The sequence below is a fragment of the Pipistrellus kuhlii genome, unplaced genomic scaffold (genome assembly GCF_014108245.1).
Source record: "Pipistrellus kuhlii isolate mPipKuh1 unplaced genomic scaffold, mPipKuh1.p scaffold_m20_p_3, whole genome shotgun sequence".
Classification (NCBI taxonomy): Eukaryota; Metazoa; Chordata; class Mammalia; order Chiroptera; family Vespertilionidae; genus Pipistrellus; species Pipistrellus kuhlii.
Window position 1 is genome coordinate 34,516,734 of NW_023425529.1, and position 21,665 is coordinate 34,538,398.

General features: G+C 34.7%; 1 protein-coding gene across 24 annotated transcripts in view; it reads right to left on the bottom strand.

Moving 5' to 3' along the window:
• KIF21A (kinesin family member 21A) overlaps window positions 1-21,665 on the bottom strand; it is a 135,480-nt gene that overhangs the window by 35,578 nt on the left and 78,237 nt on the right. For 16 of the 24 annotated variants that reach the window (XM_036459306.2, XM_036459292.2, XM_036459308.2 and 13 more), the window contains 10 exons: window positions 17,193-17,396; window positions 11,688-11,726; window positions 7,609-7,699; window positions 7,082-7,199; window positions 6,506-6,694; window positions 5,892-6,091; window positions 4,463-4,570; window positions 1,064-1,132; window positions 755-969; window positions 450-603 (listed from right to left, as the gene is read on the bottom strand). In XM_036459306.2, coding sequence (XP_036315199.1) covers window positions 450-603; window positions 755-969; window positions 1,064-1,132; window positions 4,463-4,570; window positions 5,892-6,091; window positions 6,506-6,694; window positions 7,082-7,199; window positions 7,609-7,699; window positions 11,688-11,726; window positions 17,193-17,396 — 1,387 coding nt within the window. The remainder of the gene's footprint in view (window positions 1-449; window positions 604-754; window positions 970-1,063; window positions 1,133-4,462; window positions 4,571-5,891; window positions 6,092-6,505; window positions 6,695-7,081; window positions 7,200-7,608; window positions 7,700-11,687; window positions 11,727-17,192; window positions 17,397-21,665) is intronic. The other 8 variants (XM_036459300.2, XM_036459310.2, XM_036459298.2 and 5 more) reach the window with 1 other exon arrangement.

The window sequence follows — 21,665 nt, forward strand, 5'->3', positions numbered from 1 at the left end:
GTGAAATAAGCGAGTCACAGAAGGACAAGAACCGAAGGGTTCCACTGATGTGATGTACATAAAAGAGTCAGACTCTTAGAACCAGGAAGTAGAATGGTGGTTATCAGGGGCTGGGGGAAGAGGGAAATGGGGAGTTGCTATTCAATGGGTGTGAAGTTTCAATTATAGAAAATGAGTAAGTTCTAGAGATCTGCTGTACAACCTTGTGCTTATAGTTAACAATACTATGCTATACATTTAAAGTGTGCTGAGTACAGATCTCATGTCATCTGTTCTTACCACAATTAAAAAAAAAAAAAAGGATGTTCATTTATTCATACACAATGCAATCAAAACACACTAGGGGAGAAATCCTTAGTAAGTATTACATTTACCCAGGGAAAAAACTTGAAAAACTGAAACTTCACAGCCAGCTAAGGGAGAGCATATCTGCTTTCTATTTTCCACACCTTGAGAAGCCTATTCATGTCAGCCTCCATGTTGGAAATCGTCATCTTCTGCATGATGATGTCCGTGACTCTGCGTTCAAGAAGCTGCCACTTCATGCGTGCCGTCTTGGAAGTAAACACCCGGCCAGTCAACCCTTTTCTCTGATATATTTTTCTATAATCATACATAAACAGACAAACATAATTACTTGTGTGCTTACTGGATTATGCCCTAGCACATAATATGCTGTTTTTTCATTTAAGTCCAACATTCAGTAAGAATGCCACACAGATTCTGTTAGGAGGAACAGAAGAATCGTGTTGACCTTGTTCCATTGGTGGCAGGCGTGGGTAAGGCCTGGACTCTTGCCACGGGAATTCTCATTTTCTGCTGAGCTCCTGCCCTTGACGCATCTGTTTCTGCAGCAGCTACACTGGAACCTGTGTCCTGAACGGGGGTGTCGGAGGAGCTCAGCTTCCGCGTGACTTTCCCAGCCACTTTATCTGACATGGGCCTTACTTGCCGACGGAGAGCTGTAACCTGAAATAGCGACAGAGACTGACTCATTCCCTTCATCGATAGAAATACATCATTCATCTCAAAGCCAAATGTTTCCTCCAAATGGACAACTTGCCTCTTCAGTTTTGCGACGAAGAACCACTTCTTGGTTTCTTTTTTGGGCTTCCAGAAGTCTAAGTTGATGCTATAAAAGAATATTGAGTAAGTTAAAATAGTAAACTGGAAAATACAATACTTCTTCCTCCTACTTTAATATATTCCCCATCCTGCTGGGAACTATGAGTTCTTAGCAAAATCTGAGCTAACAACAACCTTGCATCCATTATTGCAGATATAGGTATTTTATTCCAATAAACACAAATGCATATTGATCTAGCCATCTTTCTCCAAAAGGCTATCTCTGTGACACATACTTTTAGTTAACAAACACTCAAAGAGTGCTTACTATACACAAGTACTTTTCTAAATGCCTCACAAATAATCCCATTTCCTTTTTGTTAGACATTTTGTTTTGCTGGCTGAGGCACACACAAGAAGAAACACAGTTTAGGCCAGTTTCAATAGATGTACCTTACAATATATACAGTAATTTCAAACTCTGTTTTAAATATGGGGAGAATATAAGTGAATTGGATTAGCACTGCATAATAACTTTTAAAAATGTTGGGTAAAGTAAATGGATAATGAAACATGTTAGTTTTGCCTATCAATTTGTTTCTAGATACTTTATACGATAAAGACAATTAATTATGGATTACTTTAAGCCATTTCACAAGACTATAATTTAGGGAAGAATGTTGGGTTAAAAAAATATAGGTCCTAATTCTGGTTCTGTCATTTGTTCAACTCTATGATCTTGAGTAAAGTTTAGGAATTAAACTTGATCAAAAACATTCCTTCTAAGACATAAATTTTGTGATATAAAAACTAATTCTTCATGTTTTTGATCCCAAATTGAAACAGGCCATTCATCTCATGCTTAAGCATATTCTTATGCCATTAGCTGAGAATTTTTAGAGAAAAGGATTTTATCTTAACCAAAGCATATTTTATAGACTATAATAATGATTGGCATAGAAGCAAAGTTAATAAATCTTCTTTAAATGAATAAATTACCCAAAGTTAAAATTTACATATAGTTTGAAACTTATTATTACATTACATTTCTTCCTATTAAAAGTCAGATTTCAAGCTCAGTTATATTTTTTGCGTGGTGTACAAATGTACTTACTTGATTCTCTAAAGGTACAGAGGTTAATATGACAAGAAAGAATTTAGAAAGTGGGTCAACATATACACAAAGCACCAAATAAAAAAGGAAGGAGTCTGAATGTTAGTTTTGTATGTGATTAGCCAGTCTCACAGCTGTATAATAGGACTAAAAGCCTGATGCAAAAAGATTCGTGCTAGAATGGGCTTTCCTTTCCCTGACTGCTGGCACTGCCTTTCCACTCCGGCCCAGCCCCTTTCTGCTCAGGCCCCTCCTTCCCATGCTGCCAGAGACCCTGAGAGACCACCAAGGGTGGAGGGTGGGGGAGTGCATACTGCCTCTGTCACTCAGCAGTTGGGTATGCAAATTAACTACCATATTTGTTGGGTTAATTTGCATATTGCTCCTGATTGGCTGGTGGTTTAGCAGAGGCCCAGTCAGTTTATATGCTTGTCTATTATTAGGTAAGATAGTATATCATTTATGATCATTTGTGGCAGATAATATTCCCAAGAGTTAATTGTTCAATACTGATCTCTCTATATCTAATATGAATTGGTAATAAATAAATAACATATATTGGAAGGCAACTGTTCCTGACATCCAAAATTTTTCACGAAAAACAAAATAAATAGTCAAAAAATGTAAATAACACACAAGTCTGTCAGTTGAGGAATGGGTAAACAAAATGTGCTCTATCCATACAGCCATGAAAAGAAATGAACTACTAATACATACTTATCAGGAATGAACCTTGAAAACATCATGCTAAATGAAAGCCAGAGACAAAAGGCTACATATTGCATTATACCATTTAGATGAAATGTCTTAAGCAGACAAACCATCAGAATAATAAAGTGGATCAGTGGTTATGAGGGGCAATGAAGAGGGTAGAATGGAAAGTGACTCTAATGGGTATAAGTTTCTTTTTGAAGTGACAAAATGTTCTGGAATTAGACGGTAGTGGTTGTTGCAAATTTCTGTGAATATATTTAAAACTTGAATTGTACATTTTAAAAGAGTGAATTTAACTCAATCTTTTTTTTTTTTTTTAAAGATAGGGTAACAAAGAATAGGCAAAAATGAACATGCACTTCTACTTGATTTTAGTAATAAAATAATAGTATAAACAAGTTCTAAAATGCCCAGGAATTGAAAGTGACAAAGTATACTGATTATTAAAATCCATTGATATGTTAGAAAAAAGAAATAAATGAAATAAATAAAACTATAATTATGGGAATCACCTGGCTAAAATATCTACTTTTCAACCTCATTACTTTTTCTCTACCTCCTTAAGTTTCATTTTACGTCCCAAAGTAGATTTCTATTTTCTGAAATATGCTATATGCTCAGTTTTCTCCAGGGAAGACTTAGAAAATGTTGAGAGAGAGAAAAAGGACCAAAGGCTGAAACTAACCAACAATAGGAGAAAGAAGGTGATAACCTCTTCTTTTAAGGAAAAATTTCATAAATAAAATAACTATATTGCCAAAAAATTTGGAAAGAATAAAAACCCAATCAACTAAGCCTATAACCCTAATACAACTACAGTTAGCATGTTGGGATATAACCTTCAAAATTTTCCCTGATTTCAATCAGGCATGCATATATAAAATGTTATTTTACACAATGTTAAATCACAGTTATTTTTCATTTTACTACTATGTGTTTTCCAAACTCTAATTATTAATGGATGAATAATAACCTATTAATTAGATGAGCTATAATTTATTTATATATTCCTTTTACTGTTAGCATCTTGCTTGTTTTTACCTTTTTCACTATTATAAATATCCTTAAAATTAAGATGTTAACACACAGCAATTTTTCTTATTTTAGAATATTTTCTTAGCCTTAGTTCAAGGAAGTAGAATTCTTGAGTCGAAGAATATGAACATTTCTGTATATCTTAAAGGTCTCTTCCAGTAAAACCTGGTTGTCATTCCAAGAACTTTTCAAAGAATCTGTACTGATGAAACTATCTTTAGAGCCATCCTAAAATTGCTCTCTTATATAAGAGTTCCCAGATCTCCCTAGAGATAACTAGTCGTTCTTTGACATTTTCTTCCTTCTCATCATGTAGGAAATAAGCCTTCAATAAAATTTATAATAATATTATAGTATTTTTCACAAACTTTTATATTAAACTATAATCCACATACTATATAATATACATCACATAAAACTAGTGTTTATTGTCCTTAGCCTGTCTTTAATAGTTATAATTATCAGAAACTTTTCTTCATTTATTAAATAATGTTGTCCCATGCACAAAATTCATACATAAGGAAGGCCACTCACATCTCTTTTACGTTGGTCTTTTTTCAATTGAGCAATCTCTCTGTTTCTTCTAGATTCTGTCAATCTGGCTTTTTCTTGTTCCTCTTTCATTTGTTTCATTAGGCGAACCTAAAAAAAAAAAAGGTAAATATATCTATTGGAATTACCTTATCACAACATTCACTAAATAAACCACATGAGTGGAATGAATTACTGAGAATTCAGAAATTTGACATGGAAATGTGAAGTTTTGCTTCATTACAAATGGTCAATTCTTATTTTAGTGAAATACATTTCTATTTCTAATAAGTTTGTAATATGTTTCTATCATATTGCTTATGCTTTTTATACTAGTATTCAGGGTTCAGTCGCTATAGGAATGAATTTTTGATACTTATTACCAGGTGCTTTGTCACCTTGAGCGAGTTACTTAACCTCTTTAGGTTTTGGCTTTCTCTCATACAAAATGGAGATAATAGTTCTATGGCACAAACTGTTAAGACAATGAGTCAATAGCTGTTCAGTGTTTATAATAGTGTCTGGCATATAGCGAGCACCCAATGCTTTTAGCTACTGTTGTCATCAGCAAATACACAACATAATAACCTACTTCCTAAATTATTTCCACATTTGCTATTTTAAGGAAACAACATTAATTGGTATGCCAAATGTTAATAACTGATCCCACAATTAAAGCAGGTAACAGATCAGGATTCAAATGTTCTCTTCAGTCAGGGAAGACAATTTGTACTTTTTCTTTTTTTTTTCTTTTTAAATATATTTTATTGATTTTTTATAGAGAGGAAGAGAGAGATAGAGAGCTAGATACGTCGATGAGAGAGAAACATCGACCAGCTGTCTCTTGCACACCCCCTACGGGAGATGTGCCCACAACCAAGGTACATGCCCTAGACCGGAATCAAACCTGGGACCTTTCAGTCCGCAGACATACGCTCTATTGCTGAGCCAAACCAGTTTTGGCAATTTGTACTTTTCTATGCATGGGAGTGATAAACATCAAATTCAAGATAGTTGTTACCTCTCAAAGAAAGAATATGATCAGGAACTTAATATAAAGGAAGTTTTGTGTAAATCTTTAATATTTAATATCTTAAACTAGGATATTAGGTATAGCGTTCATTGTATTATCATCTATGCTTTTTTGTTTGAAATATTTTATATTCTTGTTAACCTTGTGTAAGGGTTTTAAGAAGAAAAATACCCATCAAAGTCTCAGAAGCCATGTTGACCACATGCTTTTCAGCTACTCTGAGGAAAGGCCTTGATAATGGATGACAACAGGAAACAACTTCTAATTGCCCACAGAAGTACATCATTTGGAAAATATAGTTAACTTTTATCGAATATGGAAAGAACCACAATCATATTTTTGTCCCAAATGACACAAGGATCTTCAACATCAGACTTTAATGGAAAATAGAATCAATACCTTTGTTTTTTTCATTTCCATCACATCCTGCTGCAATTTCTTCAATTGCTTTTCATATTGAGACTGGTTTTTAAGCAGCCTTGCATGCTCTTTCTGGGCTGTCTGAAGTCTCTGCAATTCTTTATTCATGGCTTGGAGCTTCTTTTCATATTCAGATCTAACTTTTTTGGCCTTTTCTTCTGAGTAAGATTCCACTGAGCCTAAATGACCAAAGGATACCTGAATCTGTGTCACAGGTTTTTATTTCACAGATTTACAACTCATGACCTTCGAGAACAACCTCCCAAACTCAAATCAGGGTGTCTCTGAGTCACTTTCTCTTTTATTATCTACTCTTTGCTTGTTTAACAATTACTGAAGTCATTTTAATTTATAAAATGTTTCCAGCATAAATCAAAGACATTAAAACAATTAATCATGATGACAGACAAAATAACTAAGTAGCCTAGACAGGTACCAAAGGGAAATAAAATAAAAAATATTTTACTTAAGAGAAACATTGATATTTAATGTTGCTTCTAATATAGTGTTCTTTTCTAAAGGAAGAGATGATAAAGAAAATCTATTTTGATGACTTAGTTTGAACTTTAATTTGAATTAGAGATAATTCTTACCTAAGTTTTGAAGCACCTGGTCTCTTTCAAGCTGTGTGTCCCGAATTTTATGTTGTAACATCATTAGCTTCTCTTCATATTGCTTTTTCAGTGTCTGAAGTCTTTTCTGGCTATTTTCTAGTTCATCAATCAGCTTTTGCTTGATTGCAATTTCACAAGTAATGTTTGCTAAGTCTGCTTGATAATTGGCTATTTATAGAAGAAGAAAATAAAAATGCTGGGATAGACCAATGTATCATAATTCTATCTTTCAAGCAAGAGTGTGAAAACCATGATATCCACATATCCAGTTAGCAGTTATAAAAAACATGTTTTAGATAAAATTAAAACAGGTGAACAAGACAAAAAGTGTTCACATTGATCAGGGACAACAGACATGTTTGTACTAAATAAGGATGGAAATCACACAATGACTAAATCCAATAAGGGAAGAAGCATGACCTTGAAGGGCATACATAGGCCAATGGTCATAAAAGCTGTTTCATCAAGAATGAAATTGAGAAAATCAAGACTTTTTTGTCATGTTTTAATCAAATTCCCAAATGAATTTTTGTCCTTGTACCAAAAGGCAAGTACCTTTTTCATCTGACTCAGAATCTGATTCATCAGAGCTTTCACCCCCTTCGATGTCATCGTCGTCTTCCTCCTCCTCCTCTTCCTCATCCTCATGGTCACTCACTTCTTGATTTTCTTCCTAAAATGTGGTTTGTGACCACAATATGGCAAAGCAAACTGATTACCTCATTAAGAGAGATTACGAGAATACAAAGGGCAAAAGTACAAAATTTTCACTTTTCCTTAGTTCAAAAATCATTCCACGATTTTAAGGTTATTTACATAACAACTTTGTGCTAAACCAAAGAGTACTTCATCTCTCATGGTATTCTATCTCCCCACACACAATGTTTTCACAAGGCACAAAAATGAGAGTTGACAATATTGATAGTTCATGTATCTAAACAAAAGAGGTTCTAAAAAAACACACACACACAGTTTAAAATGAATGCAAGATAACCATCTCTCTTTTCCACACATAAGCTAGTCTAGCCAAGGACAACCTAATTCAGATTCGAAAATTTGCAAGTTCATTTTTCCAGACTTACCATGTCTAATTCATTGTTTTCTCTTTCTGAAATACCCTTTTCTTCTTTTTTCTCTTGGTCAGTGTCTGCATTATCCTCTTTACCAGGCACACTTTTGAAAAAAGGAACAAAAGGATATGGTATTAAAGCAGAGGGAAAAATGCTTCACTTTTTTCTTTCTGATTTTTAAAAATCATCAATTATTTGGGAAAACATACTTGAAGAATTGATTATTTTACTGACCAAAGTTATCATGTCTGATGCTTCAGAGGAAAATAGAAATTGCCATTCAATCCATAGTACAGTGATTAATATTAATGAAGGAGAAACTTATCATACCCTGGGAGCACGAGAACTGACGAAACAGCTAAGAACTAGTCACAGGAACAGCCACTGAATTAGAAGGTAGGCAATTTAAATGAAAACAAAATGAAAATAAATAGTTTTGTTCTCTCACCTGACATTTACAATTTTTCTCATCTAAATGCAAAGATATAAAAACTGCATTTTTATCTAATACATTTAAGAATAAATTTGAAGATTCAGAATAAATCTGCCCACAGTAAATTTGTCTATACTGGCTGTACCCATCGGTGTTCAGGTCTCCTCCCATAACATAGCACATGATGCTTTTTTCCAAGGCCATACCTACAGTGCAGGTCTGTTTCTGATAGTCTCCCAGAAATGGGTCTTTGCACATCAAAACTGTCTGAAGGCCAGCCTGACCTCTGAGTGAACAGAATGTTTCAGGGTCTGCCACAAGATGCACCATACCAATAGAAGCCTTCTCTTCAGTCATTGAGTACTACAATAACTACACACTTAACTACACACTCCTGGCAGTTAATGGTTATAACTAAACTAGGTCAGCCCTAGTAGCCCTGAGGAAAAGAGAGACTCTATAGTGAGCAAAGTTTTTGCACACCTAAATCACTTCACCCTTTCAGTGGGTTAGCAATCATAATCCATTATGCACAAATGTTATACTTCTGCACACTAGACTTGTACATTTAATCAAGCTGAGTAATATTAAGAAAGTGAACTTTACATGAATCTACATGTGAACATTTTCCTCTTGTGCTACAATAACATATTCAAAATATTAAGAATAAAAAGAATACTCAAAGAAAGCAATATTTTTCAAATAAAATACCCCCTAGCATGAGCTTAACAACTCTATCAGAATAACTTTATAACAGCTAGCATTTCTTTTAGATATTCTACTATAGTAAATAGTTGCTCTAATAGATGAATTTATTTACAGAATCTAGACTAAAAATTTAATCTTATTTAGGTTTTGTTATTATTGTTAAACTCTAATTTTTAACTCTAAGTCCCAATTCTGACCAATATTTTTATACTCAGACAAGAGAAATTATAAATACTTTTCCTTTGTATGTATTTTTCAGAGTTCTTAATTTGTTTATTTATAGATTATCTCTTTAATTTCTTTCTTCTCCACTAAATTATAAGCCTCATAAGGGCAGGGATCATGTCTCTTTGGCTCAGTATTATATTCCCAGGACCCATAGGATGTACATAATAAATATGCAGTCAGTGTTAAATACATTAATCCTATGACTGTGCTTGAACACCTCCATTCTGCACCTCTGCCTAAGGGTCACACTAATTATGTTGGAGTTCAATTGAAAGATGCATAGAGATGCATGGAAGACAGATGTCTAGAATGAGAAGAAACTATCAATAGCAGTAGCCGTAGCAGTGAAACAATCTTAACTGGAAAGGAACCAAGTAAATTATAGCAGAGTTCCATGAATGTTGTTAAATCATTCTGTGAGAGGGAAAGGTAAGTATACTGAGTGCCTGTTTTGCATCACTTCTACTATCTATAGTAGGACTGCTGATTTTCCATCACCATGCAGTTGAAGCTGAAAATCTGGGGGAGGGGGGAGGGGGGAGGGGAAATTCATCCAGTTATTCCATTCAAAGGTCAGTACCATAACACTGTTGTGTTATAGCTGAGAGACAGGACTGAAGTTACAGGCTAGGGAAGGAGAATGTATTAGGAAAGATATTTCTCATCAGCACTCCACTTTCTCTCACCTATGCAGTCTCCTTTCCTCATCTACAGCTGTTGCAGCATACATTATTATTGTTATTACTTCAAATTCTAACCCAAATTCTCTTTTCCTCAGGTATAACCATAAAACCACTTTATTCCAAACTCTTGACCAAACACACCCTCTCCTTTCCTCCAGTACCCAGTTTAACAAATTTACTTTTTACTTAATATAAAGTTAACTCATATTATTCGCTGTTTGTGCCAATTCTGATGTAGAAAAAAATGTAACTTTACGTTATCAATTTACCCTTATAAATCGTTTAAGGCTTAAACTTTTTAAATAGAAGTTGATGCTTTATAATTACTGCATTTCAAATATTCCAGTTTTCCTCAATAAATTGGGCAAATTATATGTAAAATACCTAAACAGCAATGAAAGATATTTAAGTCTGCACTTTACATAGATTCAGAATTTGGAGCTAGAAGGAACACAAGTGCTCGTGTGGTTGAACCCCTTTAACATTTGACAACCGGTGTCAACATTTTTATTGACAACCAAAGAAGAAACTGTGGCCTGGGTAAGCTAATCCACTCAACGGACCCAAACCAGGTGTTGAGTCTCCCAGGCCAATGTGCTAGATCCTGCACTCAAGGTTCAGTCCACAGTGGGGGGAGCATTAGCATCAACCAGGAGCCTTAAGAAATGCAGACTCTCAGCTTCTCCTCAGTCCTAAGGAACCAGAACCTTCATTCATCACCCCCCTCCCCCCAGGTGATCTGGATGCTTGTGCACATGAGAAGCTCTGTCCTAGAACATCAGACTGCTCTGCTTTCGCTCTCCTTTATGGAGGATATAAAAGTTGGAAGTAAACATTCCACTAAGTACATTGAAAGGGCTAAAATAGTTTCAGGTGGGAAAATGCTTCCACACACTATTTGAACTATGCACCTTATTTTAAAAAATAGAAGATATTTGACATTTTTAAGCCCTTAGTTGAATTCCAATGATAAACATAATGTCCTCGATATGTACTCATCAGGTGAGTTATAGTGTGACTCATTTTAGAATACTTTAAAGAAGTTGCAGAGTTATAGAATAGAATTACAGAAATGTTAGAATAACATGTGTAGGATATAATGGTGAAATGTAAATTGTCAAATAATTTTCAAGGGATTATAATTTTTAAGCTCTCATGTTTAAAGTAAGGTATTTGTTTACGTCATTGTTGCATAGCAAATGTTCTCGAAAGGCTTATTTTATGAGATGACATTTCTAGAGTGGTGCTTCTAAAATACATAAATATTATTAAAACCAGTTTATTTTCTATATCATTTTTATTATAGTCTGGGAGTTTATTTTAAAAATATATGAAGAGAAATTCTTCAAGGAGTAAAAAAATGACTTGATTTAAATACCCAAAATTCTGAATAAGTTAAAATGCAAGTGTTTATTATATAGAGGAATGCAACATTTTGTAACTTCTAAATGTTGCTCAAATTCCAAGTGGAAAAAACAGAGATTTCTTGTCTTTTGATGCTCACTTCAAATACATTTTAAAACATGTTTTCTTAATTGAACCTTAAAAATGTTTTGTAAATCATATCTGTCTTAAGGCCACAGTTTCCTTTTGCTTTGTTGACATTTTAATATTTTTTTTCAACAAAGATTAGACCAAATAAGGAAGAGTTCCCACCCATGACTTAGCATGGGCTGCAACAAAATGACAATTCCCACCCAAATAATAATTCCCAGTCTGCTAACAAGTTTCTGAAAGAATACATTCTGAAAGCCAAATGAGGGTCATTTCTTAACCTAAAAAAGTCTCCTTCATAAGTATGATAGTTTATTATGAAATTGCCTGAATTTTAATTAATGTAAATACTTAAAAAATATTATCAAAATATATTTGGTATTTTTAATTTTACAAAATCAACATCACTTTTAGAAGCACCAAGCTAAACCTGTCGGAAACAATTTATAATTCTATAACACATTTCCTCTTGAACGGCAACTAAGAATTTAAATGACATTTTAATTTTAAAAAACAAAACAAAAAAACCTGGGAAATATTCCAACCTTCTTTCTTCTCGATTGCTTTCCTCAAGTTTCTGTAGCCTTCAAAATCACGAGGCACAGTATTGGAAGGCCAAGCCAATGAAGGACAAACCAGACAGTAAAAAGCGAGAGTGATAAGGAGGTAAAAATGAAACATGAGCTTGAAGACTTTAAAATAAATTTTAAAGATATCATCAAAGGACAATACACAGTAAAAAGGCAATACATTTTGTAAGAATAAAAAGTAAGTAGAAAAACAAGCAGAATTATATATAAGAAGAATATGTAGACAATCAGTTGAAATTATTTAGCAATTAAATATAAAGTCTCAATTTATATAAATAGCAGGAGTGTTTGGATGCCATTGCTATTTTAAGTCTGAAGTGGATCAATTTTCTCAGTTTCCCACAAAGGCCTACTTTCAATGATATCCTTTGCCTTTTAAATCTTTCAGAAGCACTTTTTATGGCACCGTTAAAAAAACTTCAAAAAGTAATGCCTTTATACCATACTATGAAATTATCATTAATACTACATACTAGAATACTACTTTTAAAACTTGATTTCTATTTTAATATACTACATGTGAACATCATTACATCCAAAAAAAATCCTATTTCAAAATTATACATGAAATGGTATTATGGTCAAATGAGCGTGATTGTTATGATATTAGTGAAAAACTTTAATTTTATTAATTAAAATTAAAATCTCACAATCTCACTGTACTAATTATTAAAAACTAACTACAAAAGAACATCTAACGCAAAGGTGGCAATAAAATGGGAAATGTAGTACTTTCCATTAGTAAGATTATATTTCAACCAGAAAACTATTAAAAAAAAAACTATATGTATTCAAAGGCTTTGAAATAAATGTAAAGAACATTGAATATGCAGAATTGGGCATCTTTACTCAATGGAATGTACTGAATACCAATATTTGTCATGTAGACAACAGGAGAGATGTACTAGGCTCTGCAGAAGTGTATACGTCCTTGATACGTTCCCCTTCTGCCCAGAATTCCAAAAGCATCTTCCAGAGTCATCAATAGTTTTATAATAAGGAGACTGAGTCTTAGATATGAATTATCATTCCAGTTCTCCTTTTAATTTTGTAACATATGTGCTCACATGTGATTTTTGCTTTTTGGTCTATGATTGTTTTTCTTATATACTGCTATTACAAGAAGAGACTAGCAATCTTTCTGGAAAAAAAAAAAATCAACAGAGTGATAGTCACCAGGGTTCAAAGGTCAGTATAATGGCTAAAATAGAAAAGGAAATCCATTGCCTAAGAAATTTGTTTCTAGAATTTCAACCTGACACCACGAAATACAAATATAATACAGTCTGATGAGTAAATTTAAGTTTTGGGGGTTTTTTACAGTGCAAGTCATTTAAAGCTAGATATCCAAAAACATGGGGATAAATGTGTGAATCATAGACTTTCTTTATACATAAAAAATGCAAAAATACTTTATTTCTAACCTAGGCATATACTGATAATAATGAGCTATAGTGGCTCAAAAGTTATGGCCCATTGGCAAACAAACCAAATTTTCTATTTTCAATATGAAGAATTTTTGTTTGCCTTAGACAAGAGAGTTATATTTAAAATCTACAGATGAATTGAGCTAAGAAGTAGTTAAACTTTAGGTGTTTTTCCAATTGCCTTTTTAGAAAAGCTTTGCAATCAACAGTTCAAAAAGACAATGGAGGGTCAGAGAATAACCTAATAATCTGGTACTTCTCCATAATTTAAAAGAACTTCATTTTTACTTTATTTAGTTTCATTACAATATTTCTATTTGAGGGGGCAGTGGGGCAGGCAGAGCGGCAAGTGCAAATCTTGTTAACCATTCTAAAATGTTTATGTAACTGAAAAGCAGGCAATATAGTCTATTCAATTATTCTCCCTACTTTTTCTTCTATTTTTTTTTTTTTTTTAGAGTATGTTTTTATTGATTTCAGAGAGGAAGGAAGAGGGAGAGAGATAGAAACATCAATGATGGGAGAGAATCATTGATCGGTTGCCTCCTGTACAACCCTTGCTGGGGATCAAGCCTGCAATCCGGACATGTGCCCTTGACTGGAATGGAACCCAGGACCCTTGAGTCCAAAGGCCAACACTCTATCCACTGAGCCAAACCGGCTGGGGCTCCCTTATTTTCTTACTATCTTCACTTATTTTACAGATCCACACACAGGTAGAAGAGCAATCCTTAAAACGCCACATATCAACTATTGGTAGTACCTTTGACAAAGACTCTGATGCTGAAGAAGGTGAAATGGGACATAGGATGTCTACCTTGCATGTAAAATGGGACATAGGATGTCTACCTTGAATATAAATGCCACTCAGCTAAAAATGACCCAGTTGCTGCTCTTCCTACCAACACTTATAAAGTCAGAGACCTCATAGCCACTGAAACCAAAAACTAACAGCACAAAACAAAGTAAATTAAAAGGCATGGAGCTTTAAAGAACGTGTGGATTCAGTGGGGAGGGAAGAAAGCAGCTATGAGAACCCAAAGGTGGAGCCCGGACAGGTTTGGGAACTCTCAGCCAAAAGGTGGTCATAAAACAATTCTTTCCTACATGACTGGATTTTTTTTTTTTCTTTCTTGATGGGGTTGCTGCCCCAAATCCTAGTGATTGGATTAATGTTTCCTCTTGCAAAATTACAGACATCCCTAGAAAAGAAACTTACTGGTTATAAGTCATTTCTACTGGCATGAATTCCTTTTGTCAGATGGCTTCGCTCCCAAGGATGAATTTAAAGAAATCAGAAGAAAGCAGATGATTTTTAAACTGGGAGTCATTTGGAGACTTGCATGGGAACTGACTGTGTAATGGACACCGGGACTGAGGCAGCAGGAGGACACAGAAAGTCAGTAAATGAGAATAAGAAAAAACAAGGAAGGCAGAAATTCACATCCTCCCCTCCCCCAGCCAAAGGTTGGCTACACCCATGAAGTGAAAGTTTCTTTCCCCCTGTTGTCTTTTTCTATCCCCTTCTGACTTGCTTTCACACTATAAAATGGGTAAAAATCATTTTGTGAGAGTTGGGAAACTTGGACAACCAAGGTCATGCCCTTGACCGGAATTGAACCCGGGACCTTTCAGTCCTCAGGTCAAAGCTCTATCCACTGAGCCAAACCGGTTTTGACAGAACCCAGATTTTATAATGTCTCTGATAAATAAAATAAATAAATCTGAGTCATGTAACACAACTCGACCAAAACCAACATACCCAAGCAAGAGCTATTGCCTCCATCAAGTTCCTATGGAAGACTATCAACTCTCTTCAGTAAACCTGATGTCCTTGTCAACATTTCTGGAAATCTTCATGACTTGTTTTACCTGCAGTAAACCCTGTGGCTAAAATGAGAGCTTACCTGGATTTTAAAAGTAGGAACATTACATGCAGCTGAAAGTTATTTGGATCTATAGCTAAAAGTTATTGATGGTGAACAAAATCTTTGTCAAACCTAGTAAAATAGTATTGGTTTTCACTTTTTAATCCACAACAACGTTTGAATAGGGTGGTAAGAAAAATTCTATTAAACTTAAGTTTATATTTGTGGTTAAGTAAATTCTTAAACTGGTTCTAAAGGCTTTTACAGTTATACAGTCTGCGGTACTCAACATTTTTATGGGTTCACACTATATTATATAGATTTCTGTTTTACAAAGACACACTAACGTGTATGAAAATGATTTATAAAGCATTTTTAAAAAACACTTATAGGAGTTATTAATCTTTAGTAAGTATCCATTTGTTTTTCTAATTCTAAACTCTCTTATACTTTTTTCACATGCTAAAATAATATCTCTCAATTTATCTGGCTTATTTTTCTCCTCAAAATTTTTAAAAATATCATGACATTTTTTGTCTCTTTTCATTTATTTATATTTATTAGGTGATACAGTAACATTTCTGAATTTAACTCAAAAAACAGAGAAATGTACCCGTGGTTGTACTTATTATTCATGAACATAAACCACCTAATCCTTTAAAAATAACTCATAACTTTGACCTTATGACCAACTGCAGAATTAGATTTTATAAGTAAACCATAAGTCATGTGCATCAGTCTCATTTTGTTGGGTCACAGTGGTTTTGATAATTCTATGATCATTATTAATTGCTCTGCATAAGAGGGAATCATTATATATATACTTTTAATTGATTTTAGAGAGGAAGAGAGAGGGAGAGATAGAAACATCAATAATGAGAGAGATCATTGATTGGCTGCCTCCTGAACAGCCCCTACTGGGGATCCAGCCACAATCAAGGCATGTGCCCTTGAACGGAATTGAAACCAGACCTTTCAGTCTGAAGGCTGACGATCTATCCACTGAGCCAAAGGGCATTATTATATATTTCTTAAAGCTGCCATAATCAGCCTCCATAAAAAGCACCTGCTAAAACATCAGTATCTTAAGAATCCAACTTCAATTGCAATGCCTTCTAACTACAGATGTATAACTCCTTGTTTTAATTATTTCAATAATTCCTTTTTAACTCAAGGACACAAACAGAATTAATATGAAGAATTTTACCTCCAACAACTTTGACCAATTGTTTTCTTTTCATGGAAGAAATGCTGGCTGCCTAAATAAATTTCTAAATAAACTAGCAAAGCAATAGGTAGACTACATGTCAATAATAATTCTACAAAGTGCATCCCCTGTTACAAACATTTGGTAAATAAGATAGCTGTGCTTCCTTTTGAATATCTAGCCAAAAATGCTTAAAATTATTTTGACTGGCAAGTTCAAAATATATTTGACTGCACCATAGAACCATATGCAAACATGTCAAGAATTTATGAGTATTTAACCACTCATACACTATCAATGATCAAAAATTTTTTTTTTCTTCTTTGCACCCAGTTGATTTCAGGAGGGGATATTATCAGGATGCAAGGAAAAGAAAACCTAGAACAGTGGTGCAAGGTGAATAATTCCTTGTGGGAAGATTTAGGTAATAAATAACTGTCATATAATCAAATTGGAAGCCCGGCAGAAAATAGTTAAGAAACCAAATAATATTAAGTGACAGCCTGATGGATAGGTTTAGCCTTTAGTTAAACTAATCTAGACAGGAACTAGAATGTATCCATGAGACTATTTAATCGCATTAGAAAACAGGGTGGGAGGAAGGAGGATGAAAACATTGAGTCATTATGGTACAGCAAGCTTTGCAGAAAAGAAAGATGAATGGAATGCAAAAGCAGCTATCTGAAGAAATAATAAAATAGTCTCGAATAGTAATTTTACCTTGTCATAGAGGAAATAAAATTCATTACCATAATATCATAGTTTAACTTTTTTACATATAAGTAGAGATAAATTATTAGAAGCATAATTATAATTGTCAGCTAATTTAAATGGCATTTTATTTACTAATATATTTATGAGACCATGTATACTCACTGTAATCGCAAATTAAAATATCCTGAAAAGTAAAGAGGGGAAAAAATAGGGATTCATAGACCAGTGATTTTTAAAACAATACCTTTTCTTCTTCTTCTTTTCTTTCCTTTTCAGCTTCTCTAAATCTTTCTTAGCTAGGTCTATAATTTCAATGGTCTCCTTGTCTGAGGACAGTATAGTGGGAGAGAAAGAGGATGGTCCACTGAAATACGGTGATCTTGCTGTGGCTCTTGTCAAGTTCTTCCGAAGGTTCTCATTTACTGCTTCACTTTCTAATAACTTTGCCCTAGTGAATAAAAAACATATTTAAATAGGAAACATTTTTTTATTGTGGCAAAAATACATAACATAAAATGCTCCGCCCTAACCAGTCCTGCACCACCAAGTATATTAACCCTGTTGTTGCAACCAGTCATCATCGATCTCCAGAACTTCATCTTCTCCAACTGAAACTCCATATACATGAAGCACGAACCCTTCACTCCCCTCTTCTCCCAGTCCCTGGCAGCTACCATTCTACTTTCTGCCTCTAAGAAGGTGACCACAGCAGGAATACATAGGCATTTTAATTGAGTTGTTTTGCATGCGAAAAAATATTTCCAGAATGTCTTTCAACGTTGCTACAAGGTAGGTTTTGTTTTTAAATAAATGTGTTCACAAACATTAATGTGTAGGGTATTTTTTTAATTCCCTGGTTATATAATTACAAATTTGAAATCACGCTCGTCATGCTCAAAAGTGCCAAGAGCAATTAGATTGCTTGCATTCTGGCCACTAGGCATTAGTTATCCCATCTTTGCAAAGCCATCATTTAAACTTAACCTACGCAAGCAGCATGGCTCCCAACCTTTCAGCCCCTCATTCATCAAGCTATAATAGCATTTCCAAATCTTTGCAAAGAACAGTTAGTCAAAGTTGCCCCTAACTGTCTGAGAGACGTCTGGCTCCTGCCTATGTCATGGGAAAAGATGATATCTCCAAGGGAACCTGAGTCTGATAATTGAAAGAATTCTTTTGTTTGCTCAAGTCATTCTACTAACAACAGAAGAATAATGAATGTCCTGTCAGTAATATGCAAAACTACAGAATGACCCTGGATTTGAGACCAAAAGAAAGTCAGAGAGTCCTCCAGGCCAGTCTCTTTATTTTTATTTGATTGAAACCATCAAGAACACTGTTCTCTACTTCAATATAACAGATTTCCAAGGACATTTGACAAAGGTGACTGAGACAGGGCTATAAAAAGAAAACTTACTACACTCTATCTCAAAACTGTAATACTAAGCACTTTTGCCATATGTACAAATATTTCAGAGAAAATGCTAGATTATTTGCAACTATTAAGCTCTCAAAGTCATAGTCAATTCTGTGCTTTTTCATTATCTACTGAAATTATTCATGACACTGTAGCAACTGGCTAGAGGCAGAATGTATAGAAATCAATGAATATATGTTTCCAGTTACTGTCCTACTAATTTTTAATGAAATTGCTTAATTATCTGGTATCATATGTGAGCAGAACAATAATTATAATATTTTTAACTGGTTGAATAGCTGTGTACAAACTTCTAGGTTAAGTGACTTCAAAATTATTTTAAAGAAATCATAAATATAATTATGTCATTTTTAAAACAAGAAGGCAACCAAAGCCCTGACTGGTACTGCTAAGTGGTTAGAGCATCGACCTGCACATCAAAAGGTTATGGGTTTGATTTCCAGTCAATGGCACATACCTGGGCTGCAGGTTCGATCCCCCAGCCTCAGTCGGAGCATGTGTGGAGTCAACCAATCGATGTGTCTTTCTCACATCAATGTTTCTCTCTCATTCTCTCTCCCTCACCTTCCACTCTCTCTAAACAATCTTTCTCAACATCAATGAAAAGAATATCCTCAGGTGTGGATTGACAAGAAAATAAAAAAATTAAAAAAAAGAAGGACACCAACAGCAAGCTAACCTACCAGTTGGAGCATCTGGCTCCTGGTGGTCAGTGCACATCATAGCAAGTGGTTGAGTGGACTTAGCATATCATTAGCATATTACACTTGGACTGGTTGAATGAAGGACTGGACAACTGGACACTTAGCATATTAGGCTTTTATTATATAGGAAGTTTGCATTTGGTAGAGGCATAGTCAATGTTTCTTCAATCTTGGTGCTGATTAAGGCTAAAACTTTTAGGGCTCATCTCCACAAATCCCAATGCTACATTAGCAGAACCTGCTTTTTAAAAATTGTTTTTATTTTTATGGGCTATAGAAAGAGAGTCTCTCTTTCCCTTCAGACTCACCACCCATCTACTAGTTGCTACCTGCATTTCATTTAACAGGAGGCTAAGCAGTGAGGCATGAAAGGAAATACCCAGACTTCCTTAGGAAGGAGCTGACTGAGAGCTTGCCTCTCAGCTCTGTTATTCACTAAACCTTGGACCATTCATCTCTAAAAGCCTCCACTGTTTCCTCCGTAAAATGGAGATGAAAAATATATACTTCCCTAGAACTACTGTAAGGATCAATGATATAGTGAATTTAAAACTCACCTGACTGATGTATATTTAACAAATAATAACTATTTTATCTAAAAGTTGCTAACAACAATATAATCATCTAACATAGGGGATTCGTTAAATCAATTAAAAACAGAAGAGAGTATTATATAAAACCATGCAAACATCATGTTAGAAAACGAGTTAGCAACATTTTAAAAATCCTCATAATAGCTTGTCCAATTTCAAAGAATAGATAGCAAAGCAATATATACACCCTGATATCAATTTTGCTAAAGTAGATGTTGAAAAAATATTGAAGAGATACACCAATTGTTAACATTGGTTATAGAAATGGTGAGACTATGGTTTTAATTTTGTTTACACTGTCTTTTATTTAAAAAAAATTCTACAAAATATATAAATCCCACCAAAATAAGAGTTAATTAATTAGTGATGATTCTTGTTTCACAAAAAAATAATATGACATGTAATTTATTAAAAGATAACTGGTATTATTTTACAACTAGAATGATAAGACTTGAAATATAAACATTTTCAAGTGACAATATATAAATTTGTGTTAAGTTTAAGAAGCTGTCTTTCTAAGACCAATTTTTGATAGAAATAAGAATTGGAGCAGGATTTAGTAAATAAAAGCAAAAAGTGATAACTTGGACATAAAAATGATAACATGTCAGATCTTTACAGTACCTTTGAATTTAAGAACTTTTATATCATGTACTTTTATTTGAGCCCCATAGTAACTCTTTGAAACTAGCAGGTATTACCTCATTCTTATAGATGATTCAAAGCTCAGAGATGTTAAGTAACTTTCCCAAAGGCACACACTTCTTAAAAAATAGAGGCTTAGCCGGGACCGGTTTGGCTCAGTGGATAGAGCATCGGCCTGCAGACTGAAGGGTCCCAGGTTTGATTCCGGTCAAGGGCATGTACCTTGGTTGCAGGCACATCCCCAGTAGGGGGTGTGCAAGAGTCAGCTGGTCGATGTTTCTCTCTCATCGACATTTCTAACTCTCTGTCCCTCTCAATTCCTCTCTATGTAAAATCAATAAAATATATATATTTTTTTTAAAAAATAGAGGCTTACATTTCAAACCAAAGAATCCAATTTAGATTCAAAGCTTGTTTATGCTTATCCCATGTGTAAATCATGTGTATGTTGTAAATTACAGTGCTGGGTCTCTACAAGCCTGCTCCTCAGGAGTGGGACACCCCTAATTAGAGAACCATCAAAAAAGAGTTGGGAAAGTGGGACAAGCTACTAACCTATACCAAGAAAGATTTGATCACTGATTGGTCTCTGTTTGATGAATGGCTTAAAGAATGGTCTTGCCCTAGCCGGTCTTCTCAGTGATTAGCATTGGCTCCTGGACTGAAAGGTCCTGGGTTTGATTCTGGTTGAGGGCAGGTACCTGGCCTGGGAGCCAATTCATGTGTCCCTCTCACATCTATGTTTCTCTCTCTGTCTCTCCCTCTCCATTCCACTCTCTGTAAAAATCAATGGAAATAACATCCTCAGGTGAGGATGAACAAAAAACAAAGAATGGTCCCAAGTTGAGAACTAGAAGAAAGATATTTAATGCTGCTTCAGTCACTAGGAGGAGTGGAAATGACCGCATCAGTCTTCTAGGAAAGAGTGCCTACCACTGGTGAAGCCATTTGTCCAAAGGAGAGATCAAGCTTAGGTAAGGCCTCAGAATAACAGGGTGGAAGACAGGGAACAGAGCAGGGGACCAGCCTTCATTGCTGGCCAGTGCTGAGGAAATAAAAGACAAGCAGGCTAGGAACAGGAGGAGAATCTTCAGGAACTGAAAGACAGATGTCAGGTGTGTCTCAGAATGGGAAAGATGGGTGCTACAGAATGAAGAAAGACAAGTTTTGGGCAATAGGCAGGATGGAAATGTAAGCCCAACTTGGCTGCTGACCAGAACCAGTACCCAGTGGTCCAACAGTCTCTGCCAAAAGGTAAAGCTTGGAGACATGTATAAGAACAAAAATGACAGTTAATAGAGTCACTCTATCTACTGCCACATCAGATGTCTGCTCAT